The sequence below is a fragment of the Gavia stellata genome, chromosome 32, assembly GCF_030936135.1.
Source record: "Gavia stellata isolate bGavSte3 chromosome 32, bGavSte3.hap2, whole genome shotgun sequence".
Classification (NCBI taxonomy): domain Eukaryota; kingdom Metazoa; phylum Chordata; class Aves; order Gaviiformes; family Gaviidae; genus Gavia; species Gavia stellata.
The window spans coordinates 711,009-738,713 of NC_082625.1; the positions used below are offsets into that span (position 1 = coordinate 711,009).

The 27,705-nt window shown below is 66.0% G+C and overlaps 2 protein-coding genes across 2 annotated transcripts; one reads left to right on the forward strand and one right to left on the reverse strand.

The window, feature by feature from the left end:
• Positions 1-2,613: 2,613 nt before the first annotated feature.
• Positions 2,614-7,940, reverse strand: CNN2 (calponin 2). The gene is made up of 7 exons (XM_059831792.1): positions 7,863-7,940; positions 4,491-4,612; positions 4,053-4,119; positions 3,803-3,940; positions 3,520-3,636; positions 3,060-3,206; positions 2,614-2,982 (listed from the first exon to the last, which is right to left on the reverse strand). The coding sequence occupies exons 1-7, from the start codon at positions 7,923-7,925 to the stop codon at positions 2,716-2,718; spliced, it is 921 nt and encodes a 306-aa protein (XP_059687775.1). The 5' UTR covers positions 7,926-7,940; the 3' UTR covers positions 2,614-2,715.
• A 2,381-nt stretch (positions 7,941-10,321) lies between these two features.
• On the forward strand, positions 10,322-26,898 carry ARHGAP45 (Rho GTPase activating protein 45). The gene is made up of 23 exons (XM_059831614.1): positions 10,322-10,450; positions 11,875-12,205; positions 13,882-14,025; positions 15,147-15,231; positions 15,722-15,794; positions 16,298-16,376; positions 16,819-16,956; positions 17,197-17,261; positions 17,796-17,906; positions 18,674-18,754; positions 19,025-19,204; positions 19,421-19,558; positions 19,857-20,047; positions 20,372-20,532; positions 20,964-21,041; positions 21,501-21,602; positions 21,981-22,144; positions 22,677-22,865; positions 23,245-23,382; positions 24,931-25,169; positions 25,470-25,731; positions 26,215-26,317; positions 26,495-26,898. The coding sequence occupies exons 1-23, from the start codon at positions 10,322-10,324 to the stop codon at positions 26,896-26,898; spliced, it is 3,585 nt and encodes a 1,194-aa protein (XP_059687597.1).
• Positions 26,899-27,705: the final 807 nt, after the last annotated feature.

The following is a 27,705-nucleotide window of genomic DNA, read 5'->3' on the forward strand; positions in this document are numbered from 1 at the left end:
GGGGACATGGGGACAGCCGCGGGGGGACATGGGGACAGCTCGGGAAGGACATGGGGGCGGCGCGGGGGGATGAGGGGGACAGCCCGGGGGGGACACCGACAGCACCGGGGGGATGATGGGGACATCCCGGGGGGATGATGGGGACAGCCGGGGGGGATGATGGGGACAGCTCGGGGAGGACATGGGGGCGGCGCGGGGGGATGATGGGGACAGCCCGGGGAGGACATGGGGGCGGCGCGGGGGGATGATGGGGACAGCCCGGGGGGACGCTGCGAAGCCGAAGCCCGGCCTAGGCCAGCAGCGGACGGCACGGCCCCCCCGCACAGCCCCCGACCCGGGACCCCCGTTACCTGCTGACGCCGCCACCGCGCGGCCCCTTTAAGAGACCCCGCGGGCTCCGCCGGGCGGCTCCGCCGGGCTCGCGCGCAGGCCCCGCCCTCCCCGCGCTACAAAGTAGCCGCGGGCGTGACGTCATGGGAAGCGGTTCTTAAAGGGGCCCGTGCGGGGCGGGGGGGGGTGTCACGGGGGCGTGCGAGGGGTAGGAGCTCATCCCCGTCCCCCCCCGCCTCTGCCCTTGCCCTGCCCTTCCCCCGCCGAGCTCTGGCCCTGCCCCGCCCATACCGCACTCTGCCACGCCCATGCCACACCCTGCCACGCCCATGCCACACCCCTGCCCCACCCTGCCCCATCCTGCCCTCCGGGTGGGTGCCCCTGGGAGCCCCACGGGGCACTGGAGCCCCTGCCATGGGCGCTGCAGCCCGGCCGGGGGGGGTGAGACCCCGCGGGGGGGCACAGGCCACCCCACTGCCCATGGCTCCATGGCTCCATGGCCCCATGCCGAGGCGGTGGGCAGGGAGAGCTCCCACCCGCCCACCCTACATCTCCCCTCACCGGGCTCCTGAGGGACAGACCCTTCCCCACCAGGGTCCCTGAGCCCCCGGGGCTGTGGCAGCTCCGAGGCGGGGGGCACCGGGGTGGCGTTGGGGTGCCGGGCCGCAGCGATGGCCCCGGGAGGGTCCCGAAGGCAGAGACCGCTGAGTCACGGGCAGCGCAGCCGGCAGCACTGCGCTGGCGCCGGTGAACCTCGGCAGCTCGATGCTGCGGGAAGCGGCACGGGCAGGGTCCCCCGGGAGCAAAGCTGAGCTGCTCTCGTCGCGGCGGCGGTAACGCCCAGCTGGCGGCTGCGGCCCGAGCGCGGCTCTCTGAAACGCTGCATTTCACCCCAAAAGGTGGATCCCTGCCCGGACAGGGCCCGTGCAGGCACAGCCGGGGCAACGAGGGCAGGGGCACTGCTGGGCCACGGCCCTCGGGGGTCCCGGGTGGCATCACTCGGGTTTGGGTCCTGCAGGTCCCTCGGCTGCGCTCAGGGCAATGCTGAGCCCCAGGAGCAGCCCGCGCCGGCAGGATCCGGCCACCCCACATTTAACCGCAGCGCCCAGCTCTACTTCGCAGCCCGGCACGGGACGGCACAGCACAGCATGTCCTTCGGGAAGCTTTTTATTGCCCACACTCAGGACCAGCACACAGCAGCACTGTTAACGCCACAGCCGGTTCCCAGCTCCCGCTCTGCCCCTTGGGGACACGCAGCAGCTCAGCCCCCCGGAGCGCAGCCCCCTGCCCCACGGCCCCCACGCTCTGGGGTCTCGCCCAGGTCTGCAGCAGCTCCCACCCCGCCCAGGCATGGGGGCACCCGGCCTGAGCACTGAGACAAGGAGCCTGCACCAGAAACTGTCTCCTGCTTCAGTTAAAAAGGTGGTTTTTTTAAAGTAAGGCTTCAATATAAGAGCATCTGCATTAAAAACCCCACACGAGGCGAAGGAGCAGACAGGCACAGCGATGGTTTGTGCTATGCACCAGCATCCCCGGCCCCGCGCGCTGCCCTGGCAGCTGCCTGCACTCGGGCATCGCCCCGCGGTGCAGGATGCGGCCGTCGGAGTCAGCCTTGGCTCCAGCCTGCAAGGCGATCGGATTACTGCGGCTTTCGGAGCCGCAGCCGGGTGCCGGGTGTGCTGGGTGCGCCGGCTCCCAGCCCAGGGCCTCGGAAACTTGGTCCCTACAAATTCTGCACAAAAGGCAGTTCCAGTTTTGCTTCTGGAGATCACACGAGAGTGCAAGGCTGCTGGCGGTGCGCACACACACGCACTCACACACGCAATCCCCCGTCCCCAGGCCGAGGCCCCGCGGTGCCCTGGGTTCCCCCCATGCCTGGGGGTCTCTCCTGGCCGCGCTCCCACCGCGTCCCACCGCCCCGAACCCCTCTCGTCTGCAGAGCCAAGCCGGGTCCTGCCAGCACAGGGACAAGAAGCAGCACCGGGGCCAGCGTGGGCGACTGCCCGCTCCTTGCCGAGGCATCCGGGTGCTGCCACGGCGGAGCATCGCAGGGGCGGCGCGGTGGGCGCCGGGTGAGAACGCGTCCTCTTGGCTGTGTGAGAGGAGACACCGTCCACTCCTCGGCGCTGGAGCATCCGCCGCCTTTCCGCTGCAAATGCCGGGGCTGCACTGGGGCCTGGGGACGCCCGCAGGCTGCGGGAAATGGCTGGTCTCTTCTCTAGAAACGGGGTCTTTATTTCCTTGCTCAGAAAAATAGATTCCTTTCAAAATTAAAAAAAAAAAAAAAGTTTAAAAAGAGGGAATGACGAAAATAGAGGCTGGAATGTCGCTGGCAGCAGGGTCTGTATACGAGATGGTGCGAGACGGGGCTGGGCGACGTCCCGCTCAGTAGCTCTCCTCCTCCTCGCGGTAGTAGTGGTACCCGGGGGGGTCCCCACTCTGGTCGCAGGCGGCATTGGCCACCTCACCCTGGCTGCCCTGCGGGCAGTACTTGGGGTCATAGATCTGGCGGCCCAAGCCGAAGACCTGCCCGCTCTGGTTGGCGCCCTGGTTGGAGCCCATCTGCAGTGACATGGAGGAGTTGTCGCACTTCTCCGTCCCCATCTTGGCATCGTAGATGTGTCTCCTGGTGCCGGGAGCCGTCATGCCTACCTGGAAGGACAGGATGAAGCAGGGCTCAGCCGTGGTCCCCCACACCGTCCCCCCCCACCACGGCCGCGGTGGCTCACCTGGCTGGCACACTTGTTGGTGCCCATCTGGAGGCTGATGGTGGAGTGGTCCATGGGCGGCAGGATCTGGTTCTTGGGGTCGTAGAGGTGCCTCCTGGTGCCGTAGGCTGTCATGCCGGACTGGCTGGCACACTTGTTGGTGCCCATCTGACAAGGGCGTCCGGTGAGGACCAAGAGCTGCCCCATGCGTGCCCCTTCTCCTCCCTCCCCGTCCCCCCACGGCCCAGGGGGCACAGCCAGCGCTCCCCAACCCAGCCCAGGGGCAGCGTCTCCAGGCTCCCGGCCATTGAGTGCCGGACACGGAGCCGAGATGGTCCCAGATCCCGAGGATGCTTGAGGTACCTTGAGCTTCGGGTCCCCGCAGCCACGCTCGGAGCCGTGACGGTGCTGAGGGTTTGATAAAACCGGCCCCCCCTCACCCAGCACCCCGGCCCTCGGGAGCACGCGTGGGGCAGCCCACCTGCAGCCCGATCACGCACTGCCCAGCTTTCATCTTGGCCTCGTCGAAGTTCCTCTGCTGCTTCTCCGAGTACTTCACACCGATGTCAACACCGCTCTGCATCCCCTTCGTCTTGGCCTGCCGGGGAGGGGCGGTGAGGAAGGATGGGGGTCCCAGACCAGGTCTCCTCCCTGGGCAGGGGGAGCCACTGGGCCCCACGGGCACCACCCCGAGCCGGGGGTCTGCCCAGCCGGTCCCCGCGGGGCTGCGCCCCCTCCCAAGCCGCTCGTCCCCGCGTGCTCACCATGCCCGCCAGCGCCAGCAGCGACACCTGCACCTGCGTCAGGTTCCCGCTCTCAAAGAGGTCGTTGGCTTCGAAGAGGTCCACGGGGTTCATGCCGTAGCTGGCCATGGCCTTGATGAAGTTGGAGAGGTTCTCGAGCTGGGGGCGGGGAGAGAGGGGTAAGACCCCGGCAGGTGATGGCAGAGGGGCCGGGGCAGAGCCGGGGGGGGTCCAGGGCGGCCGGGTCGCAGGCGGGGCTGCCTTCGCCTACCTGGTGCCAGTTCTGAGCCGAGCGGTTGATCTTCCTCACCGAGTTGGGCTGCAGCTTGTTCATGAGCCTGGAGGGAGGCAGGGGGGTAGGGGGCTGCGGCGGGGCAGAGACCCTGGGCGGCAGTGGGGCACGGGCCCCTTTGGGGAAGGTCCAGCCCATCTCCCCTGCCAGCGCAAGGCGATTCCCTCCCCCAGGTCCCTCCTGGTCCCAGAGCTCCCCCCAGACACGGGCACTTTGGGGGTGACTCCGGCCAAGCAGCGCCGCAGAGAAAACCTCCGTCTGCCACGAGCTGGTGGGTCCCACCGGGGCGGGCATGGCCAGACGCAGCCCACCCTTCCCACCCCAAGGGCTGGTGGGGGTCCCCTGTGGGGCAGGTCTCCCAGGTCCCATCCGCACGGAGTGGGGGCCAAGGGGCTGGGTGAGCAGCGTGGGACTCACTCGCAGAGGATCACCCCATCTTTCAGCCCCTTCTGGAAATCGGGCCCGATCTGCTGCCCCGTGACGCTCTCGATCCATGTCCGCAGCTCGGCCTCCTTCTGCGGGTCGTACTTCTGGGCGAGCTGGGAGGGGACGGCAAGGGGGCAGCTCAGGCACGGCCCCGGCGTGCACCCCAAACCCCTCGTGGGGATGTCCCCCCCCCAGCACAGACCCACAGCGAGGTCTGGGGACAGCAGCCCCATCCCAAGCACTGTCCCCGGGAAGCACTGGGGTCGCTGGCGGTGCCAGGCTGGTCCCCAGCCTCTGCAGGGCGGTGGAGTGAACCCCCAGCCCGGCTGCCCCCAGCCCCAGGGAGCTGGGTGGCGAGGTGGGTGCAGCAGGCAAGGCGGGCACAGCGGGCGGCTTGGACGGCCCCGGGATATTTGTTCAGCCACTATTTCCTGGGGTGCAGGAACCCCCCCGGCGGTGGCAGGCAGGCTGGGACTAAAGCCACAGCGTGACCCCATCACAGGGGAGGACATCTCCCCCCACCTCCAGCCTCCCACACCCTGTCCATCGGCTGGCTTTAGCCCGTCTATACGTACAACCTGGGCTGCCCCTGCCCGTTCCCCTGCCCGTTCCCCTGCCCGTTCCCCTGCCCGTGCCCCTTGCATGGGAATGGGGACGGGAGCATGAGCACGATGCTGCCGTTGGACACAGGCCTCGGCGTGGCCGGATCCGGCACGAGCCCACAAAGCACGGTGCCCCTCGCACACGGCAGCTTCTGAACCTCTCCAGGAGGATGAGGAGGAACTGCCCGTGGGGGCCGGGGGGAAATGCCCCTTCCAAGGGCCTGTTCCTCCCGGTCCGCTGGAGCCCACAGGATCCCGGCACCAAGACCCAGGGGTCCCCGGCCACGCGATGCTCTCCCCTCCGGCGGGGCCGAATGTGGCGCCGCAGATTCCTCGGTCACCGCGGCTATGCCAGGAATGCGGATGCCTCCTCCCAAATGGAGACCAGCTGCCCGGGCCGGCAGCTTCGCCGGCACCACCGGCTCGGCACCACTGGCTCGGCCCTGGCCCGCGAGGGAAGGAAAAGGCACCCCAGGCCGGGGCGGGAAGGAGGGGGCTGCACGGGGAGAGCCTGGGAGCCCCAAGTGCTGTTGCTGCCCCAGCCCGGCCCCTCCTGTGCTCAGCCGGCACCCGGGGACGGCCACAAGGCAGCCACCAATCTCTTGGCCATCCTGTCCATTCCTGGTCCCAGTATGCACCGGAGCTGCGAGCCCCGAGGGATCCTGGCCACAGGGAGACCCCGGGATGGGCACGGTCTGGCCCCGCTGCCCGGTGGGGAGACACCGGCCGTGCCCACAGGCCCACAGCGCCGGCTCCAAAGGGGAAGCTCGCCTGGTGCGGGATGGAGGGACAGTCCAGCCGAGCAGGGTGATGCTCACACCACCACGCGCGTCCCGGCCGGTGCATCCCACTGTCCTACCAGCTGATTTTCTGGTGTGTTTAGGCAGCCGGTGCCAGTTCCTCTTCCCAGCCCACGGCCAGCACAGGGGTTTCTCGGGGCACGGGATGGGGCAGAGGGGACCAGATCCCACTACAGCCCAGTTTGCAAGGGCTTGCACGGACTGGGAGGCTGCCACTGGTTTAACTGGTTCCCAGTCGGTGATGTCAGCCTCCAGCAGACACACTGGGGAAGTTAAACTGGCTTAAGTCTTGCTGAATCAAGCTGAAGCGCCCAAGAGCACGCAGCGGCGAGGCTCCAGCACGTGTCCACCCGCTCAGTGCTGGGGAGCCCAGCCCAGATGCAAGCAGGGGCCCGTCTTCACTCGGTGATGAAATGCAAATCCCCCGCGAGGCCAGGCAAGGAGAGCCCGGCCCCAGCCACAGCCACGCTGCCACATCCCCACGGCCACGCGCGGCCAAGCCCCGGCAGCGGTGCAGGCTGCGGCCCAGCGCCCCTTCTCCTGCCTGCCCCAGTCCTGTCCGGGCAGGTCCTGCGTCCCCGGGCAGGGCGCAGCCACGCAGGGCCACCGGCCGACTGCCCTGGGGCCAGGGGTGACCACGGCTCAACCTCTGCTCGCCTGGGGCCCGGCACAGCCCAGCACCGCAGCCGCTGCCCGTACCACCGCCCGGGGCGGCAGCGGTCCCGGAGCCCAGCACCAACCACAGCCCCGGGCTGCGCGGGGAGCACAGCCAAAGGGAAGGGGATGCCGTGACCCCCCACCCCCCCCGGCCCGGCAGGACCCCGTGCCCGCTGCCGCAGCAGCAGAGCCCCACTGCAAGGGGCACAGTGAAGGCTGCGACGGGGGCACCCAGAGTCATGGGGTGCACCCAGGCATCCAGTGCTGCTCGCCAGCAGCCCAGCCCCGTCCTCAGCGTTTCGGTCAAGGGGAGATTTCACCTGCCCGGGCAGGAGGGTGCTGGCAGGCAGGGCAGCTGCCTGCACCCCGCAGCACCCAGCTCCTTCCTCGGGGTGTAAACAGCCTGGCCGGAGGCACCGGTTCCCCTTTCCCCTTCCGGACCCGCGGCACCTCGGCGGCACCTCTGCAGGAGAGCAGCTCGGGCGCCAGAGGCCCGGGGGGCCGAGGGTGCCCCAGGAGTGCCCAGCCGGGGGGTCCCGGGCTGCGAGGGGTAGGCCTGGGCCGGAGGCTGCTTCTGCCCGCTCCCCCCGGGGCCACCAGCCCGGTCCCCAGCCAGGGCCGCGGGAACACCGGCCGGGTCGCAGCATCCCGCCGGGGGACGCGGAGCTGCGGGGCAGCAGAAGCGGCAGAAGGTGTCCGGAGCCGCGGGGGGCCGGGGCCATCGCCCCCAGCCCCGGGTGCAGACCGGAACGGTGCCCCGGGGTTTGCCGGGGGCGGGGGGGGGAGAGCGGCCACCGCACAGGCCTGCGCGGGGGTGGGCGAGGCGGCCGGTGCCCGGGACCCCTCCCAGCCCCGGTCCGCCGGAGACACATCCTCGGGACCCCGCGGGCAGGGCCAGGGCACCCCGGCACCGGGAGCCCAGCCCCGGCACTCCCCGCCCCTCAGAGCCCCCGGCGCACCGGGCGAGACCCCCGGCTCCCCATCCTCCCGGGACCCCCCCCGGCTCTCCGCCCGCCGGTGGTGCCGGGACGCCCCGTCTCCACCCCCGGGACTTCTCCACTCTCCCCGCCCCGGCGGCACCGGGTCCCCCCCCCCGGCTCCACATGCCCCGAGCGCACCGGGACCCCCCGGCTCTCCAGGACCCCGGGATGCAACCGGGACCCCCCCGGCGGCACCGGGATGCCCGGCTCCCCAGGGCCCCCAGGAGCACCGGGAGCCGCAGCGCCCGGTGGCCCCGGTACCCCCCGGCCCCCGACTCGCCCCCGCCCGGTGGCACCGGGCCCCCGTCCCCCGCCGCGGCTCACCCGGTTCTTGACCTCGGCGGAGAGGCCGTAGGACGGGCCCTTGTTGAACTGGGAGCTGCTCATGGCGGGGAGCGGGGCGCGGAGCCGGCACCGGAGCGCGGAGCGGGCAGCGGCGGCGGCGGGACGGGCGGGGCCGGGCGGGGCGGGCGGGGCGGGGGCGGGCCCGGCCCCCCCGCGCTGATTGGACGGGGCCGAAATGCCCAAATAAGGGCAGGAGCGGCCGGATCGCGGGGGGGTCCCGCACCTCGACACCGGGACCCGGGGGGGGCCGGGGGGCACCGGGAGCCCGCGGGGGCCGGGGCCGGGGCCGCCCCGGGCACGCGTGGGCACATCCCGGCAGGCGGGCGCAGGCACCCACGCACCTATAGACGGGCATCGCCCCCCCCCCGGATGCGCCCTCCCCGCCCCACGGGCACGCTCCGCGCGCACACACGCGTGCCCCCGACCCACGCGCGCTCCCCTGCACGCGCACACTCACCCACGCGGGCACCTGCCTGCGCGCACCCACGGCCACGCGCACACGCGGGGCACACGTAGCGCACCCACCACCCCCCCCCCCCGACCACGCACCTCCACCCACGCACACCCGCACCCACGCACAACCCCCGTCCCGCGCCCCGACCCCCGAGGGCCGCTCCCCGCCCCGCGGCCGGCAGATGGCCCACGAGAGGCGGCCCCGGCCCCGCCGGCAGCGCGGCCCCGCGGGGGGGTCCCGGGGATGGCGCGGGCTCCCCCCCGGCCGCCCGCGGGGGCCGGCAGCCGCCCCGAGCAGCCCCGTGGGCAGCGGCCGGGGCGGGACCCGGCCGGGGGTCCCCACGCTGCGGGAGCGGCGCCCCGGGGGGGCCCGGGGGGGCCCTCTCCCGGGGTTTGTCCGCCGCCACGCTGGGTGCTGCCGTAGGTGAGCAGAACCGCGTTGCCCCGCGGGCGGTGAGTCACGGGTGGGGGACCGTGGGTGCACAGAGGCTGCAGGCTGGCGGGGGCAGGGGCAGGGGCAGGGCAGCGACCCCGGGGGGGCAGCCGGGGCCGGGCCGTCCCGGCCCCGCCGCCAAGCCCGCCGGGGGGGCAGAGCCGAGAGCATCCCACGGGTGGGAGCCCCGAGCCCTGCATCCCACTCGCCCCGGCACCAGGGGCCTCCAGCTCCCACGGGACGGGGCTCGTCCTCCCTGGACTGATGGACACCCCCAAACAGGGGTAAACCCCACAGAGGCCTGGGGTGCCATGGGGGTCAGCCGCGATCTGGCGGCGCAGGGCTCTCTGCCCCCCGGATCCCTTTGTGCAGCCGTGGGGTGCAGCACCGAACCCCCCCCCCCAAACAGCTGCCGAGAGCCCACCGCCCCCGAGAGCAGCGGCGTCTTCCGTGCCGCCTCCTGCAAGGCTGGAGACGGGCCTGAGCCCCCCGAGGGGCAGCCGGGGTCCCCCTTCCCCCCGGCCTCGCGCCCTGGGTGCGCATTTGGCTTTTCCTGTTTCAGGTTCGCCTGCGAAGCCGATGAGGAAATAAGGCGGCGTCACATGCGCCCTCCTGACAGTTCGCCCCGGCGAATGTGGCCGGCGCGGTGAGGAGCGCGGTGCTGGCAGCCAAGCACCACGGCCACGCCGAGCGAGGGCCGCCGAGGGCAGGGGCTCGGCCGACCCCGGGAACCATGTTCTCCCGGAAGAAGCGGGAGTTGATGAAAACCCCCTCCATCTCCAAGAAGAGCCGGGCAGGAAGCCCCGTCCCGCAGACCCTACCGGTGAGTGTCCCGCGTCCCCCCCGGTGGGGCGGGGGCCATGGGGCCGCAGGGGCCATGGGGCCGTGGGGGCCACGGCACTCACAGAGCTGCCGGGAAGAGCCGTGGGGTGGGAAGGAGGACCGGGGTACGGCCAGGGGGTCTGCGAGGAGGAGGAGGGAGCTGAGGAAGGACCCTGCTCACTGGGCCTGGGGGGGATTTTGCCCCAGATGAAGGGGACGGAGCAGCCGCCTGGGGAGGCGGGAGGGCGAGCGGGGCCAGGGAGGAAACGGGGGGCTGCGGCAAAGGGCAGGGGAGCCCAGGGGTGGGGGCTGCGGCCGAGGGTTTGGGGAGGGCAGAGAAATCCCCAAACTTCCCAGGAGACAGGAGCGGGAGCAGGGGGGACACCCGGGCTCGGGCAGCCCCGGTGCCTCCGCTCTGCCATATATTTATTTACTTGTGGGCACCCGCCCGGCACTGGAGGGGTGCAGGAGGAAGCGCCTCGCCTCCGCGGGGTTGGCTGGTGGCCGGGGCTCCTCTGCGCACCCCGGCACTGCCCGCCCCGCGCCTGCGCTGCGCCCGCGCCCCAGCCCGCAGAGCATGGAGCGAGACGGGGCTGGCGAGACGGGGCCAATGGGGCCCAAGAGCCCGCCCGTGGCTCCTTAGCAAGGGGCACCCGTCCCCATCCCCGTCCCCATCCCCACCATCCTCCCCGACCCCCGGGAGAGGGGCCTATGGGTGGTGGACGGAGGGATGCTCGGCCGGGCGGCTGGGAGGAACAGCTACAGCCCCTACTCGGCGGGGCGCCGCAGGACGGGTAAAGCCCACTCGCCCAAACGCTCCCTGGACTCGCTGCCCCACGCGCCCGCCGTGTGGCTGACGGTACGGCCGGGTGGGCCCGCGGGCGCCAGCGGGGAGGGACCGGGGTCTCCGGGGCCACTGCACCCTCGGGTGACAACGGGGACAGGTTTTCGAGGGCTGGGCTGGCCCCAGCCATTTTGGGGTGGGGGCCTTTGGGCGGCCCCCTTGCAGCCCCACAGAGGTCCAGCCGACCCCGGGGGCAGCGTGGGGCTGAGCTGCCCCCTTTCACTCTTGCCCACGGCAGCCTGACGCTCCTGGCCGGGTCGCTCCCGAGGGGAAAGCTCTAGGTGTTTGCCCCGTCGGTACCAAACACGGCTTCCGGCCCCGCCGACGCCGGCCATGCCAAGCCATCAGCGCCCGGCCAGGGGTGCTGAGACCCAGCGCACTCGTGTCACACCTGGGCACCTGAGGGTCACTGGCAGGAGCTGCTGGAGGCACGAGGGTGGCCACGGGCCCCCTCCCCGTGCGCAAGGACCTTCGCTGGGCGCGTGGCCCCTGTGCGGTGCACAGACCCGGAAGGTGCTGTTATCAGCCCCTCCCTCGGGGAAATTTTAACCCTTGAAACTGGGGGGACCCTCCGTCCGTAAAATATCTGCAAAGTCTCCAGACAGCGCCTGGGAGGTGTCCCCATCCCTGGCAGGGTGGGGGCCGTGCCCGACCTGGGGCTGGGACAGGCTGAAAAAGAGGAAGGGATGTGTGGGGCCGCATCCTGCTGCCGTTTGGCTGTGCCAGGGTCCTCAGCACCCTGGGGACGGGGAGCTCCAGCACGGTGGGTGTTGGTGGGGACAAGGCAGGGTCACCCACATGGTCATTGTGTGCCCCCCCCAGACAAACCTGGACCCACAGGGGCTGGCGGGGCCAGCGGGGGCCACGGGGCGAGGGGGCAGACGGGGAGGCCGAGCCGGCTCCTGGCCTGTCGTTTCGGAGCCGATGCCGCTTCCAAAACCCTCGTGCTGGGGGCAGTTGATCTGCCGGGAGCCTTGGGCAATGCCAGCTGCCGGGGGCTGCCTGCGGCGTGGCAGGGACGGTGGGGATGGCGGCCCCGGCCAGGCGAGCGCCCGAACCCTGCCAGCTGCTGCTCTGCTGTCGTCTTCTTGCCGGTGGAGTCGCTGCCTGCACCCTGCGGGACAGCCCGAGACCACCCCTGCCAGCCCCCACCCCGAGTCCCCAAAGGCCTGGAAATGCCGGGGAGGGCTACGCCTCGTCCCCGCGCCTCAGCTGTGCTGGATCCTCAGGCTCTGCCAGGATACCTAACTGGGGAAACTGAGGCACGACACAGCTGCAGGGTCTGGCACCAGCCCCCCAGACAACAGCCCGTCCCTCCAGGCTGGTGGCATTGGGGGGTCCCAGGGTGCTGCCCTCTCCCCGCCCAAGCTGGGGTCCCCGCCGTGCCCCGCAGCGCCGGCCGTGCCTGCCGGGGCCTCACGCTCGCCCCTGCTCCCCAGGACCTCTCCCGCAAGGATTGCCTGGAGGCGCCCAGCTCCGGCCTGGGAGAGCTGCCCCCCGCCAGCTCCAAGCTCAGCACCAGCCCCAGCGCCGTGGGCACTCTCAAGCGCCCCACCAGCCTCAGCCGCCATGCCAGCGCCGCCGGCTTCCCCCTCACCGCGGCGGGCCCCAGGGCCGTGCCCAAGGGCCACAAGACCCCCACATCCTACAGCCCCATGGACGGTGGGGAGGGCCCCTTCATCGACACAGAGGACATCTCCCAGCTGCTGACAGATGTGGCCCGCTTCGCCGAGGCCCTGGAGAACCTGCGGGACGTCGTGCTGCGCGATGGTGAGTGCCGGGATAACTCCAGCTCCCACCAGCCCCACTGCTGCCCACACAGCTCCAAACCACCCACCACTGCAGGGACAGCACGGGAGCATCCCCTCCCTGGGAACACGGACCCATGGGTGGGGGTCTCTGCCCGGGCCAGGAGGGGACCGGGACCCCCGGGGGGCTGCGCAGAGCCGCAGCAGCCATGGGTAGAGAGTGGCGGGTGGCTGCCAGGAGCTCGGAGCCAGGATAACGTGGCTTCCTGCCTGCGAGCTATTTTCATCCGCCCGCTTTCCTGTTTACATCGTGGTGGTGCCAGCTGCCTGCCAGGGCCCCCAGAGCCCCGCGGGGCACCGGGCACAGCCCCTTGGGCCCCCGACTGCCGGACCAGCCTCACCGGGGCGGACGGCGGGATGGGGCGGCCGCCCCGGCGCGGGCACAGGGCTGTGTGGGCTGCGGGGCCACGGGCGCGTGTCCCTGCTCAGGGAGGCAAAGGGAACAGCAACGATCTCGTGGTCCCCGCGGCGAGCTGGGGCTGTGGGGGGGTGTCACATGATGCCGTGTTTTGGGCGCTGGCTTTGCAAACATGTTGACGCATCCCCATTTGCCGTGGAAAACGGCAGCGCCCAACCGGGGGCACCGCTGCCGATGGCCCCAGTGGCCGGATCCACAGCTGGGCCAGTGGGAACGTGGCCAGGGGTCTGCGCTGCTGGGGGGCCAGGGGGATGGCAGCCGGGGGGGTGATGCCTCCAGGTCCCTGCGAAGGTTTGGGCATTGCAGGGCAGGGAGGAAACAGCCTGGGCTGGATGGCCACCGTCCCGCTGCCATCCCTGCTCGGGGTCCGCAGTTACTGCTGGACACAGTTTGGGACAGCCGGGACGGTGCCGTCCCCAAGCCGGCAAAGAGACAGGGAGAGGTTGGGGCTGACCTGCAGGACGCAGCCATGATTTTGGAGAGTCCGGCTGTCCTCCACACCCATCCAGCCCCGTTCCCAGCCCCGCTGGTCTCCCCACTTCCCACTCCGGAAGGGGCCTGGAAACGGGGGAGGAAGCAGAGGAAACCCCTTCCCGACCCTGAGCTGGGGGCTAGGACAGGGAGCGGGGTTTGCCCGGCCAGGCGGCGGGTGCCAGGCTCCCATCCCAGTGCTTCCCTGCGGGATGCTCCTCACCTCCTAACAAGGCTGCCGGCACCCAGCCCCGAGCCTCAGCCTCGGTGGCTGGAGCCCGCAGCGGGGACGGTTCCCGGGGGACGCAGTGAGCCCGACTGGATGAGGCACGGCGGCAGGACAGACCTGCTGCATCCCTCCCGGCGACTGGGAGCGCCCGTCCGGTGGGGAGGAAGGGAAGGAAACGAGGAGGAAATTCCCAAACCGCTTTCAAGGGAAAAAGTTACTACTGAGGAAAAATGCCTAAAAGGTCGGGCTGCCCCAGGCCCGCGGCTGCGCCGGGCAGGGGACACACCGGCTGGTTTAGCGTGGCGAGGACAGGAGGGGAGGGCTGGGGAGGTGCCGGCCAAGCGGGATGCAGCCGTGCCCGTCCCAGGGAGCCCTGAAGCCAAGGGGATGGGCTGCACAGTCTGGGAGCCTGGTGGGACGCTGCCTGGGACGTGGCTGGCGGGGAGTGGACGGGAGGCTCCGGAGGGTAGGGAGGGGTGGCAGGGATGTGGGGCAGCATTTCAGCCCCGCTCTCTTGCAGACCCCAAGGAGCCCCAGCGGCCGCTGGCCCACGAGTGCCTGGGCGAAACCCTGCGCATCCTGCGCCAGGTCATCAACAAGTACCCGCTGCTCAACACCCTGGAGACCCTGACGGCCGCCGGGACCCTCATCTCCAAAGTCAAGGGTGAGACGATGGGGCTGGGACCTCTGTCCCACTCCCCTCCTGCCCCATGCCGGGATGTGTGGGGCCCGGGGAGCCCATGGCAGGGCTGCCAGGAGTGAGGCTGCCCCACGGACAGGCGGAGAGGGCGAAGGCATCAGTTGCCTGCTTGCTGTGTTTTAGTTTTAAGGACGATGTAGTGTCAGAAATGACAGAGCCCAGATCCCTGCCTGCGGGTTTCCAAGCACAGCCGCAGGAAAAACACTTAAATAATCGGATCCCGCTCCTGGCAGCGCCTCGTGTTTATAGAAGCGGGGTCTGTAGAGCCCAGATCCTGGCTGGGGCACCACCTCCTGCCTGCAGTTACACCAGCGGGGAGGGGGACGGCTGCGCTAACCGCAGGCAGAGCACAACATTTTGCGTCACCGCCCCGCTTCCTGGACACCGAACAGCAACCGTGGGGGGACAGGAAGCCTCGTGGCGGGTGGCAGGAGGTTTACCGTGGGGCTGGCCCCACGCGGGGCTGGGACAGAGCGAGTTCAGGCTGCCCACGTCCCCGGGCAGAGGGGTGGGAGCAGGTCCCAGCAGCGGGGGGGCCCAGCTTACCGGCTCCGGCACCCCAGAGGAGCCAACCCGAAAGGCGCCAGGGTCTGCCCCAAAGCCCTGGCTGCCGGCAAAGGCGCCATGAGCATCCCTTGGCCTGGGCGTCTGCCAAGTGCCGTCTGTGCCGGTTCCCGCTGCCGCCAGCAGTTCCTCTTTTGGCTGCGGGTGAGAGCCCTCCTGGAGGAAGCCGTCGCCCCTCGGAGCAGGGGGCTCCGGAGGTGCCGTAAGACAGTGGAGGCAGTGGAACAGGTCCACGCTCAGCAGCACTTTTCCAGCAGCGCTGGGTAACGGGAGTGAACAGAGGCATGAGCCAAGTGATGCTGGCAGGGAAGTCAGTCCCGGGAGAAATGGGGGGGGCAGAGACGCTGCGCTAGAGAGAGTCCTTCATCCATCGGGATGATCCTCGCCTCCCCGCTGCTCCCTCGAGCCCGACCCAGCCCTGCAGTAGGGCTGAGACCAGCGGGAGCTGGCAGGTCCTTCTCCCGCCTGACGGAGGGACAGGCGCTGCTGGCAACAGGGCTTCCGCATTTCCTCATTCCCAGGTTTCCATTACGAATCCAACAATGAGACGGACAAGCGGGAGTTCGAGAAGGCCGTGGAGACCATCGCAGTGTCCTTCAGCAGCACGTAAGGGACTTTTGGCCAGCCGTCCCCTGGAGAAGGTCCCCCCATGGAGCCCATCGCCCCCGACAGCCAGGACACATCTCCACCCCTCACCCCGTCCCCTCGCCCACACACAGCCCCACAGCGGCGGCTGGTTTGGGGGGTGGTTTGGGGACCGGAGAGACCGTGCGGGGAGGGCGGATTCCCTCCTCTGGCCGCTCGCAGCAGCAATTCCTCCAGCACCGAGGAGGGACCCCAAAGCCTGCTCGAGCCCATAGGCTCCATCTCCCGGCCCCTCTCCAGTGCTGGGCCAAGCTCTGCTCCTCCACCCAAATTATCAAGACCACATCACGTGGAGCTGAGCTGATCCCCGCTGAAACCAGTATTGCAGCTCCGACTGCCCTGGCTCTCACCCGCTCCCTCGGACGTGGGTTGGGTGCTGCTGGGTGACAGCCCTGGGTTGTCACTGCCCGTCCTCCCGTCGCTGAGCCCAGCCGTATTCCTCTTGTCACAGCGTGTCCGAGTTCCTCATGGGGGAGGTGGACAGCAGCACCATCCTCTCCATCCCACCCAGCGACCAGAACCAGGTGAGTGATGCCCGCTCCCATCGCACGGCTCTCGGGATGTGCCGGGGTGCTCAGACCCGGCTCCGGAAGGGACTGAGCCCCCAGCCCCAGACGCAGGATTCCCAGCTCACCTCCAAGCCCATCGGAGCTGCGTGTAGGCTTTGCCTGCTTGCTGCTGTACTCACCGCCATCCCAAGGAGGGGAAAAGCCACCTGGCAGCTCGATCCCAAGGGCAAGGTGGCTCGGGAAGGGATGGAGCAGCTGTCAACAGAGGCAGAAAACAGGGCTCTGCTTGCTCTCTGTGGCTCTGCCCTGGTCTGGTGTGCCCACAGAGCAAGGCATTTCTCCAGTGACGTTCCCGTTAGCTCGTGGCCTTCCTGTAGGGACATGGGCTGGGCACGGGAGACTGCCAGCAGAAAGGCTCCAGCAGCTCCGGGTTTCTGCCTTCCCTCCATCTGCCAGCCCCTCCAACTACTCCCCTTCCTCTTCTCTGATCAGTCCCTTTTCTTTCCCAATTCCCAAAGACTATGGAGAGCCTCTGCGGGGGGATCCCCAGGCCCGGAGGAGACGGCACGCCTTCGGGCATGGAAAGCTATGACACGGGTAAGCAGGCAGACGCTGGGTGCAGGGTTTGGGGTGGTGGGGTACCCGGGGGTTTGGGGTGGTGGGGTACCCAGGGGTTTGGGGTGGGGTACCCGGCTGGGCAGATCGGCTCTCAGGAACCGGCGTCTTCCCCATCACCGCCGCGGTTCTGCGCCGCACACAGCTCCTCAGCTGAGAAAAGGCAGCAGAGCTGCTGCTGGCACTGGGGGCCGGCAGGACACCGGCACGGCATGGTGCCAGCACGGATACGGGGAGGGTTGCACTGAAAGCTCACGGAGCTTGCAGGGGTGAGCCAGGCTGTCCTGGGGTTTTCCTGGTTGTTCCAGTGCTCCTGGGAGCTCGAAGGCGTTTGGAGGGAGCGGGTCAGTGAACACAGCGGCAGTAGAGCATTCAGTGTCTCTCTCCTCTTTCTCTCCCCACCTTCCCTCTCGTCCCATCGCAGGCCGTCCTCCTGCCGAGGAAGTGGACGTGATGCTGCAGCGCTGCGAGGGGGGGGTAGATGCTGCCCTCCAGTACGCCAAAAACATCTCCAAGTACATGAAGGACCTCATCGGCTACCTGGAGAAAAGGACCACGCTGGGTGAGACGGGGAGGGCGGCGGGTGGGTCCTCTCCGGAGCGGGGCTGAGCCCCTCACGGCAGCATCAGAACAGGTCGAGGTCCTCTACGATCACGTGCACGAGGCGGAGGGAGTCAGGCATTGCAAGGGCAGCGGTGAACTTCATTCCTGAAGTTCCTGATTGCTTTTTCAAAAGGAACCCAATCAGCAGGGAAATGCTGGTGTCTCATATCTCTTTTCACTTCCAACCTTCTTCTTCCAGAGATGGAGTTTGCCAAAGGGCTTCAGAAGATGGCAAACAGCTGCAAGCAAACCATCAGTCAGGAGGTACGTCCCTGTGTCCCTAAAGCCGCCCGGCGCCCAGGCTGTCGGGCTGTATCAGGAGCAAGCAGCCCTGGGGAGCTTCTTTGGCGTGACCCGGCTTCAGAGCCCAGGAGAACAAGCGTGCAGTTCTTGCTTGGCAAAATTCATGCGTCCAAACCAAAGCAAGGGATAATGCCAAGACCCTGGAAAAGCTCCTCCATCGGTAGCCGGTATTTCTGCCCTGGCCCTGCCGGGTGTGCCAGCAGGGAATACCCGGGCAGGCTCACACGCCAGACGTGCCGCAGCCCCTGCGCTCCAGCCCAGGCACCGGGCAGGCGACACCACGGGGCCCTTCCCACCCGCTGCGATCTCCCACCGAGCAGCCTCTTGGCAGCCTGTAACCGCGCTGTCTCGGTCCCGCACGGGGCTTTTCCCAGTAGCGGGCAGCCAAGCCGAGCCTCTTGCTCTTCTTCCCCAAACGCAGCACGGGAGGACGCGTCTCCTTCGCTTCACGGTGCGGTGCTGGGGCTCAGGGTGGTGCGTTCTCTCGTTTCTCAGACCAACATGCCTTTCCTGTCCATCTACCTGCTGGCCCTGGAGCAGGATATGGAGCACGGGACGTCGGTTCTGCAGGCTGCCAACACCCTGCAGCACCAAACCTTCCTCCAGGTGAGCGGACCAGGCGGCGCAGGCTCACCCGTGCGCACGATGAGTCCTGAGCTGGGTGACTCGGTGCAGGGCGCACGTGGTCTCTGAGGTCTGCGTCCCCAGGGAGCAGCGGGTGCCACCTTCCCCAGGAAAGGCCATCTCGGAGGGGTCTCCCCCGGCGGCTGGGCAGCGAGGGAGGCTGGTGGTCTCCTTAGTCCTCCTGCCACAGGCAGCTCTTCCAGAAACTGGAATCCAGTTGCTGCTCGGCTCAGCCGCCGCTCGGGCTCGGCATTCCACGGCTTTGCTCTGGCCTCAGCGGATCAGTGAGCCCAAGCTCTCAGGCGCATGCGGGATCCTTTGAGGGGTTAGATACAGGGTCCAGGAGAAACCCCCCAAGTCTGGCAAATCAAACAGCACCTCCTCATCGATCTCCACCTCATCCGAGGCCTCTCTGCATCCCCACGTCCCCCTCCAGCACCGAGCAAGCTGCGCCCATCTCCCCCCGAGAGCCGCTCTCCGGAGCCCTTTGCCAGGGAGGGAACCGATGTCCTGTCGTCGCAGAGGGCGGCTCTTGCTTAGCTCAGTCCGGAGGGAAACTGCGTCTGGCACTTCCCAGGCTGCCGATTTTCATCCATGACACAAGCCCTCCCTGTAACCGAGCCCAGATGTGCTGGGGAATGATAACAACCACCCCAGGGAACTTCTCCTTGCAAAGCCTTTTGCGAAGGGAAGAGCAGCGAGCGTTTAGCTCAGACCACCGTGGGGGTTGTTTCTCCCTCCTGATTCAGCCGCTAACAGTCAGACGCCTCGAACATGAAAAACGGAGGAAGGAGATCAAGGAGCAGTGGCACCGGGCGCAGAGGAAGCTGGTGAGTAACAGACACAGCCCGGGCTGGGTTTGTGCTCCCTGAGCCCAGTCCGGAGTACCCCCGTGACACGTACCCCTCTGAGGATGCCGGGCTCCTTGCCCCTCTCCGGTAGCATCAGGTGCTTCGTCCGAGGGTGCCTCCGCGGTGCTGGGGGACGCTGGGGAAACGTGGGGCACAGGGGCCGGGAAGGGGGCCCTGGGGAGCTTGCGGGAGATAACGAACGCCTTGCAGAGTTCAGTCCTCACCCTGGGTCACTGTTTTCACCGGCAGCAAGAGGCGGAGGTCAACCTGCGCAAGGCCAAGCAGATATACATGCAGCGCAGCGAGGAGCACGACAAGGCCAAGTACATGACCGTGAAAGCGGAAGAAGAGCAGCAGAACACCACCAGCAGCATCACCACCAAAACCCTGGACAAGAAGAGGCGGCTGGAAGAGGAAGCCAAGAACAAGGTAGGAACATGACAGCTCTGGGCTCTGGCTGAGCATGTGCCCGGCAAGAACCTTCTCACTCCTCGCTGCCCTGAGCTACGTGGACTGAACCGAGCTGCCCATGGATCCTCGGACACGGCGCAGGAATGCCTAGAGGAACGGGGTCCAAGTGCAGAGAGCTGTTCTTGCTCTCCTTACCTACGAGCCGTTTCCATCCCTTGCTCTCCCACCTCTCAGGCAGAAGAGGCGATGGCCACATATCGGACCTGTGTGGCGGATGCAAATACCCAGAAGCAGGAGCTGGAGGACACAAAGGTGAACTCCTTGCGGCAGATCCACGAAGTGATCAAACAGAGTGACCAGGTCATCAAGACGGTGAGTGGGGCTTGCTTGGGATGGACCCAGGGCAGGGGGGTGGCCGTACCCCGCTCAGGAGAGGTTCAGAGCTGCGTCCCCAGCAGACCCAGCTGAGCTGCTCCTATTTCAGATGAGGTCCAGGTGGATGTAGAGCTCTCTTCACTCCCTTGTGCTCAGAAAAGCCAAGGCTCAAGGCTGCAGACCAAGCACCGCTCTGTGCTCCTGATTTCTCATCTAACCTGGAGCTCCTTGTCTCTCTCTTCCTCATATGTCACCTCCCAAAGCTCAACGCTGATTTTCTCTACGTTATTTTTAGGCCACGATCTCCTTCTACCAGATCATGCACATGCAGACGGCTCCGCTGCCCGTCAACTTCCAGACACTGTGCGAGAGCAGCAAGCTCTACGACCCCGGGCAGCAATACGCCTCGCACGTCAAGCAGCTGCAGCGAGGAGACGAACCTGACACCCAATACGACTTTGAGCCCTACGTGTCACACAACGCCTGGTAGTAAAGCAGAGGGGGAAATCATTCCTGTTTTACACTCACCTTCTCTGTCGCTGGCAACCGTCCCCTGGGCTGGCACTGCGCTCCCCTGCAGAAACCAGCATGCTTTCAGCGTGCCTGAAGGCAGCTCCTGCTGGGAAAGCTGGGCTGGAGCAGCTGGGAATTCCCCTCACGTCCTCTCCCATGGCTGAGACAGGTTATCTAGTATTTACGAGAGGACTGTAGATCCCAAGACAGGTGGATAGCAGCCATGAATAAGGTTTTCAAGCGTCCTTCCTTCTCATCCACTCGGACACTCCCTTTCTCCTTCTTTCTGCCCACCAGGTCCCCCTTTACTCGGGCACGGAAAGGCAGCTTCAATGCCAATGACTTCTCAACGAATGCCGGCTCCGACGGGGCCGGGCTGCCCAAGGATGGGACCGTCTCGGAAGGAGGGGCGGGAGCCAAGGAGCAGCAAAGCGGGGCTGTGGGGGCTGAGCGGAGAGGTGAGCCCGGAGCAGAGAGGAGTCTGCATCGCCATCCCCATGGCACCACTCGCAGCCGGCTGCGTCCTCCTCCCCGGTCAGGAGCAAAGCAGAGCCTCCGTGGGCACCGAGGCGGGGGCTTCTGGTCACGGCAGTAGGGCGGGCTGGAAGCCTTGCAGGCTGAATTTCCTGAAGGACACAAAATCGGATCAATGGGGGTTTTTTGCTTTGGCTAGTGCTACCTAACAGACCATTCTCTGTCTTCCCATCTCTTCTTTCCCTTGCTGGATGTGTTGCTGAAGGCATCACAATCCCACCACCAGCCTGTCAACAGGAAACAAAGCAGCTTCCCTCAGTGATTTAAGCGTTTCCCAGAGTCTAGGCTCATCCCCCGTGTTTCTCTCCTGGACGCAGGATGCAGTCTCAAACGGACTATGTGTTTTCCTCTGCAGGTGGGAGGGGACACCAGGTCCACAAATCCTGGCCAACCTCCGTCACTGAAGCTGATAGCGGCCTGGATTCGAACGCAGGTAGATACCGAAAACAGCCCAAGGCAGGCAGTCCTTCCCCTTCTAATACAGTCAGCCTAAAAACAGAGCACCGGAGTTAGGCGAGACCTCTCACTTCTCTTTTTTATCTGCCTTGTAATAACACTGTGTTGTAAGTCACTGCTCTGATCCCAGTCTCCAATGGGATGGGATGGGATGGGATGGGATGGGATGGAGTGGGATGGGATGGGATGGAGTGGGATGGGATGGGATGGAGTGGGGTGGGATGAGGGACCCCTGAACCTTTACACTGTGCTGGCTGCAGCCTGCTGCACTGCAGGGCACCGTGCGGGCAGTTTCTCATTTTCTGCAGAGAGCGGCCCCAGCAGCACAAGGCACGCGGCTGCTTGCTATAGGAATCGGCCACGAGCATCAGAGTGCGCTCAGAAGAGAAACAACTTTGCTGGTAATCTCACCGGCTTGTGGGTTTTCTTTTGACAGGTGAATTCAGCCATAAACTCCAGCGGTTGTCTTCCAACGGCACCATGTCCTCCAGTGAAGAGCTGGAGGAGAAGGATGAGAACGCCACCCCCTTTGAGCAGAGTACGTGACAGCGCAGGAGGTGACGCAGTGCGCCTGCTGTGCACCCGCAACCACGGCAAAGCTAACCGCAGGTTGGCTTTTCCCAAATTCCGTAGTTCTGGAGGTAACCGGAACAATTGCTGGGAGGATGCCTGACGGTACCCCCGTGAGGAGCCCAAAAGCGTTTCCTTCACCAAGGGATGAGCTCTGCTCAGCCCGGTGGGAACAGACACGCCAGGGCTGTGCACCGCAGAGAACGGGCTGTTGGCCATGTTGCTGAAGAACTAGTGCATCCAGCCAGTCGTCTGCTCTGCGGCAGAGACCTCTCTGCTCGAGCTTTGCTTAACATGACCTCCTCAGGAGCCAGGATGCAGCTGCATTCCTCTCTTCTGCTTGTAGGCATCAACGGGATCACCCCAGAGATGACGGCTCCAACAGGGCCCTTCCGAAACGTTGGCTTATCCAAGGCTGCTCAGACTCATCGGCTGAGGAAGCTCCGTACCCCTTCCAAGTGTCGGGAGTGCAACAGCTATGTGTACTTCCAGGGAGCAGAATGCGAGGAGGTAAAGCGGGGAGAAGTGGGCAGAGGTGGGTGGAACAGACGGAGGGTATGTCCCATGAAGGGGGTGGCCTCACCGCTGCCTGTGTACGGTCCTGTGATTCGCTCTGTCCCCAGAGCAGAGCCGCACGCTCTGCAGCAGCATATTGCGGCGCAGCTTTTCACTTGGGTGCCACAGGTTTGCTGTGGAAACCCAGCCAGGAACCCTGACACACACGTCGTCAAAACCACGGGTGTGACCACAGCCAGGAGGTCTAAGTTCTCTGTGGAAGCAGAGGTGCCAGCACGAACTTTGGGGCAAGACTACCTTCGCCCAGCTCTAACCTGTGTTTGGGAGGACATTCCTCCTTTCGGGAGGGGTCCATGCACTTTGCATTGGTCCTGCGGGGTCTCCAAGAAAGGCATTTTTCCTGTCTGCCGTCCTGCTCAACGAGCTCCTGGTTCTCTGAGCGATGCCCGGTGTCTCTCAGCGGCTGCCCTTCTACCCGACCCACGGCGCTGTCTCCCACCTCCACGCGTTTCCCTGTGTTTTCCAGTGCTACCTGGCCTGCCACAAGAAGTGCCTGGAAACCTTGGCCATCCAGTGCGGGCACAAGAAACTCCAAGGGAAGCTGCAGCTTTTCGGGCAGGACTTCACAAAGGCTTCTCAGAGCAGCCCAGATGGCATCCCCTTCATCATCAAGAAGTGCATTTCTGAGATTGAGAAGCGGGCACTGAAAACCAAGGTGACGCACTCTCTCTTCCCTCTTCTTCGGCTAAGCTGGCTCAGCTGCCTTCTCTTGAAATGTTCTTCTGCCTCGGTGTGAAAACCCACAGCCTCGTTTTTCAGGTTGCCGGAGGCAGGAAGCCAGAAAGTCCCAGGTGATAAAGTTGGCCCTGATACCCCAAACTCTGACCTTGGAAACTCACTTCCCTTGCCTCCCTCTTTCCTATGAAACAGGGATGACAGTAGCGTCTGAGCTGGAAGGGGATGTCCCAGAACGACTTCTGAGAGGGATTTCCAGCCCCAAAAGGAGAGGGTGGGAGCTAGAAGCTCCCTGTCTCATGCAGACATGAAGAGAAGCATCTCTCCTCGCTTCAACTCCACTTTTCTCTCTTTTACAGGGCATCTACCGAGTTAATGGCGTCAAGACCCGGGTAGAGAAGCTTTGCCAGGCATTTGAGAACGGGAAAGAGCTGGTGGAGCTGTCCCAGGCCTCCCCTCATGATATCAGCAACGTCTTGAAGCTCTACCTGAGACAGGTAAGGCGCTGGTGATACCTTCTGCTGGGGGGGAAGGCAGGGGAGAGTGGCCAGAGGCACTAACTTCCCCAAACCAAACCTGGCCTCATTGCGTCGTCTCTGGCAGAGGTAATTCTGCACAGCCTGGGCTTACGGCAGTGGGGGTGCTGAGGGGTCCCTCCCAGCTGGGAGTGGGTCAGCGGTGGAGATGGGACCACGTGCGTGAGTGGGGAGGAGCTGCGCCTCCTCCGAGCTGTCCGTGGGTTTCCTGCTCTCGGTGAGCCCTCGCGCAACTCACCCGCCATCGCGTCGCGTGGCTCCTCCGCCGCTGCGGCAGCGGCTTTCGTACCCGCAGAAAAACAACGTGCAGAAGCACCAAATCCTCCCTCGCCTTTGCAATTGGGGAACCAGGTACACGAAAAGGGAAGTGATCCAGCAAAGGTCGCTCCGCACGGCAGAGCCGGGGCTGAGCTCACGTCTCCCCGAGCAGGGCTATGCCCTTCGGGTCACCCTGCGGTGGGCTCAGCCGGGTGCTGTGCCCTTCCATCACCCACGGCAGCTCTGCCCCAGGCACCCTCCACCCCCAGCAGCAGCCAGCGTCACCCACATCCTCCAAGGAGCCACCACAAGGCAGAAGGAGAGGAAGCAGCTTCTCCTTCGCCCTGCAGCCTTGCCGCTTAACTCTTTAGTGCTGCCTTTCTTGGAGGGCTGGCGTAACTCTGCAGAAGGGCTCCCGTGCGTTAACTCGGGAATCGGGCTCAGGGCTCGGCTCACGGAGGGAGGCTTGTCCCCGGGTGCCCTGCACAGGGAGGAGAGGAGGGCTCTAAATTGCCTCTGCGGTTTCTCCAGTGAAAAGCAGAGTGGAAAGAGAGGAAGAAATCAGTCCCGAGCCACAATCCAACGTCTCACTGCAGAGAAATGGGTTTAAAGTCCCTCTGTAAAGTGCCGGACTGGAGGGAACCGGCTCTGCTGCGAGAGGCAGCCTGTCCCCAAAAACATCTGTTCAAGCCAGGCTGGAAACATCACCAGCCGTGCAAAACCACCAATTAGTTAACATGCTGCTTTGGCTGCTTTATACAAACTTCAAAGCGAGAGTTGCCACCCAACCGCAGCCCCACCTTCGCTGCAGGCTATGCCGATTACACCCCCACAACCCATTCCTGTCCCGCTGTCCCACCACCCGTCTGCTGGGGAACCTGCTGCTGCGCCCACCCCGGGCCAGGGCTTTTCCACGGGAAAAAAGAGAATCCCTTAACCTTCACCCGGAGGGACCTATCCCGCAGAGAGCGCCCAGGGCTTGATCAAATGCTGCTTTTTGCTTGAGCTTCACAGGTGCTAATTGGCTAGGACTAACGAGGCTGGATTTGTGCGCTTCAGGAGATGGATAAATAAACATTACCTTCTGGGCAGCATGCTTTGCAAGCGTCGGGGACGTTTCCTTGCTGTAGAAAGGCCCCAGGTTTCCCCAGCTCAGCAGCACCGGGCAGGTCGAGGTCTCAGGGAGGGGGTGAGCCTCCCCCCGGACTGGGAGACACGGCTCTCCAGCACCCGTCTCCCCTGTTCTTGCAGCTGCCGGAGCCCATTATGCCCTTCCGCATGTACAACGAGCTGATGGGCCTGGCCAAGGAGAGCTTACAGGGCGGCGAGGGCAAGGGCAAGAGCGGGAAGAGCGGCCCCGAGCTGGTGGACAAAGGAGCCGACACGGACAAGGTGGTGGTGAACCTGGTGCTGAAGCTGAAGGAGCTGCTGAAGGAGCTTCCCTGGGAGAACATGGCCACGCTCCAGTACCTCCTGCAGCACCTGAGAAGGTGAGAAGGGCGGGTCCAGACCCAAGCGGGTGCTGGGGCACCTTCCCTTCCTTCCCTAGAGCGGGAAGGTAAGTGCAGCCTCACTGCTGGACCCGCGCTGGCAGCGGGAATGGCCCAGCCCTCCCCAGGAGCAGGGAGACAGGTCCGTGGCTGCAGCTGCTTCTCTGCCGCTCGCGAAGCTCGTGTGTGCCACGAGAGGGGACGCCGCTGCCAGCCCAGCGTCTCCTCCAGCCGGGCTGCGCCTGTCCACCCGCCCCTTCTCCCTGCTTGCTCTCACGAGTTCCTCCTCCTCCTCCCCAGGATCGTGGAAGTGGAGCAGGACAACAAGATGACCTCAAGCAACCTGGGCATCGTCTTTGGGCCGACACTGATGCGCCCAAGGCCCACGGATGCCACTATTTCCTTGTCCTCGCTGGTTGATTATCCCCACCAAGCTCGCATCATCGAGGCACTCATCATCTTCTATTTGACCATCTTTGAGAACAAGGAGACCGCGGTGCTGGCCGACTCCAGCAAATACGCCACAGACAGCAAGGAGGAGGCAGCCAGCTGCTCTGACCTGGTAGGAGTCTCTGGGGAAGGGAGCGCCCTTAGGGGATGCGGATCCGACCACGACAGCCTGCTTGCACTTGCAACCTGCAGCAGATCAGCTGGGGCAGACCCTCCTGCAGCCCTAAGCCCCCCACCCCTCTCCTGAACGGTGCCCCAGCCTCGTGCTCTGCCCCGCACCAGTGACGTTCCCCACCCCTGCTGTGCCACACAATGGTGCGGGTCCGGCCAGCAGCGTTGTCCTGCTCTTGCAAAACTCACCTTGCTTTGTCACGTCCCCGCGTGCATCCCCCCTCCACTCGCCAGTGATTTTCTGCCCCAAAAGAACGGTCTCGGTAGGCGAGACAGGCAGGGGTGGGAGGATGGAGCCTATGCACTTTTACATGGGGACAAAAAGACGGCATTTCTCCACCCAGCATTTTCTGGAACCAAGTCTCAGTGAATGAGAAAGTTTTCTTGCCCTCCATGCCCTCACCACTGCACCTCTTCCTCCCAGGCCAGCGCAGGCTCCCGGCCCGCAGCTCCTCCCGGCAGCGTCCCCTACCTAGAGCTGCCTTCGGAAAAGGGGAATTTGGGTTACAGCGCCGACTCGTTCACTGGTAAGTGAAAGGCACCGGGTGGCACGGTCCCCAGAGGGCACAGGTCTGAGGTGTCACCAGTGGCAATAACACAAAGCCCTTCCCCTGTCCTGAAGACCACAAGTTTGCTGAGCAAAGCTCCTGCGGATGCCGTGGTGCTGGGCAGGAGCGTAACACAGGGCTCCCTCTGTCCCCCAGAGTCCGGCGACCCCTCCGTTGACTCCGACTCCGAGCTGGAGGACAGCGGGGAGCTGCTGGCTGCGGCAGACAGGGGCCCACGAACCCAGCTAACGAAGCAGGAGAGCGAGACCAGCACAGACGAAGCTCAGTTCTGCGATGACGGGAGCGAGGGGCAGCGGAGCCGGAGCTGCAGCATGGGCCAGTCGGACGCAGAGGGTGCCGCTCCCCGCTGCCGCAGCCCCCCGGGAGAAGAGCAAAGCGATGCAGAAGAATACCCCGAGAGACGCCTTTCCGCTGCCGACACGGACTACAACACAAACCAGTCCAACAACACATCCACGCCTGCCGCTGCCCGGCATCTGGCAGCCAGGTGCCAAGACGGCCGCAAGCCAGGCAGCGAGCAGCAGCCCCGGCTTATCTAAGCCACCGAACAAAAATACCACGGACGCTGGGACGGGGCAAAGGCGCAAAACTCAGAGACTACCCGGGCATAGCGATGCACAAAGCTGTGATATTGAGGGGTGGGGAGGGACAGCATGGAGCCACGGGCAGCTCAGGGGGGTTTGGTGTGTCAGCTGCAGGCAAGTCCTCGCTGTTTTGTGGCTGGAGCTTTCACACAAAACCCCTGAGCCCCTCGGCTCCCGACGGGGAAAATCGGGTCAGTCTGCCTCAACTGCTGGGAGCCTCCGCCAGGTCCAGCGGCCCACGGAGCACGTTTCTTGGAAATGAGCTGAAGCAGAGCAGACCCTTCACTTGTTGTTCCGGACTGGGAAGGAACCCAGAGCTTTGCCGTGCCCGTGCCAGGTCACAGGCTTGATTTTTGCTGCGCTCCTTAATCCCATGCCTCCACTGCAGAAATCGAGATAGGAAGAGCTAAAGGATCCGATCATCCTCGCTGGCTGCGGGGAGAAGAGGCTGCCAGGAGGTGATGCAGGGAGAGTTTCCCAACAGCGGGCAGCAGAAGGGCACTGCAGAAAGGCACGGGCACCGCACGGACGGACAGACAATGCTGAGCACTGTGCGCGCGGGCTGGCTCTGCCGGCCCGGGGAACAGCTCGCCGGGAAGGGATGACATGGCCAGAGGAGCGCTGGGTTCAGCGTAGCCAGGTAAAAGCCACCCGCACCATCTCGCCAGCCTCGGCTTCAGGGCTGCAGCTGCACCGTTTGCCAGGCCCTGCAAGGTACATTGGTCATTTATAACTGACTGTACCAGGCATCCAAAGTCCAGC

Coding starts and splice junctions, on each gene's coding strand:
- CNN2 (XM_059831792.1), bottom strand. CDS start 7,925: ATGAGCAGCTCCCAGTTCAACAAGGGCCCGTCCTACGGCCTCTCCGCC. Junction 3,637..3,802: donor TGCTGGCGCTGGCGGGCATG/GTGAGCACGCGG, acceptor CCTCCCCGGCAG/GCCAAGACGAAGGGGATGCA. Junction 3,207..3,519: donor AGTGCGTGATCGGGCTGCAG/GTGGGCTGCCCC, acceptor CGCCCTTGTCAG/ATGGGCACCAACAAGTGTGC.
- ARHGAP45 (XM_059831614.1), top strand. CDS start 10,322: ATGCTCGGCCGGGCGGCTGGGAGGAACAGCTACAGCCCCTACTCGGCG. Junction 10,451..11,874: donor CGCCCGCCGTGTGGCTGACG/GTACGGCCGGGT, acceptor CCTGCTCCCCAG/GACCTCTCCCGCAAGGATTG. Junction 22,145..22,676: donor AGGGAGCAGAATGCGAGGAG/GTAAAGCGGGGA, acceptor TGTGTTTTCCAG/TGCTACCTGGCCTGCCACAA.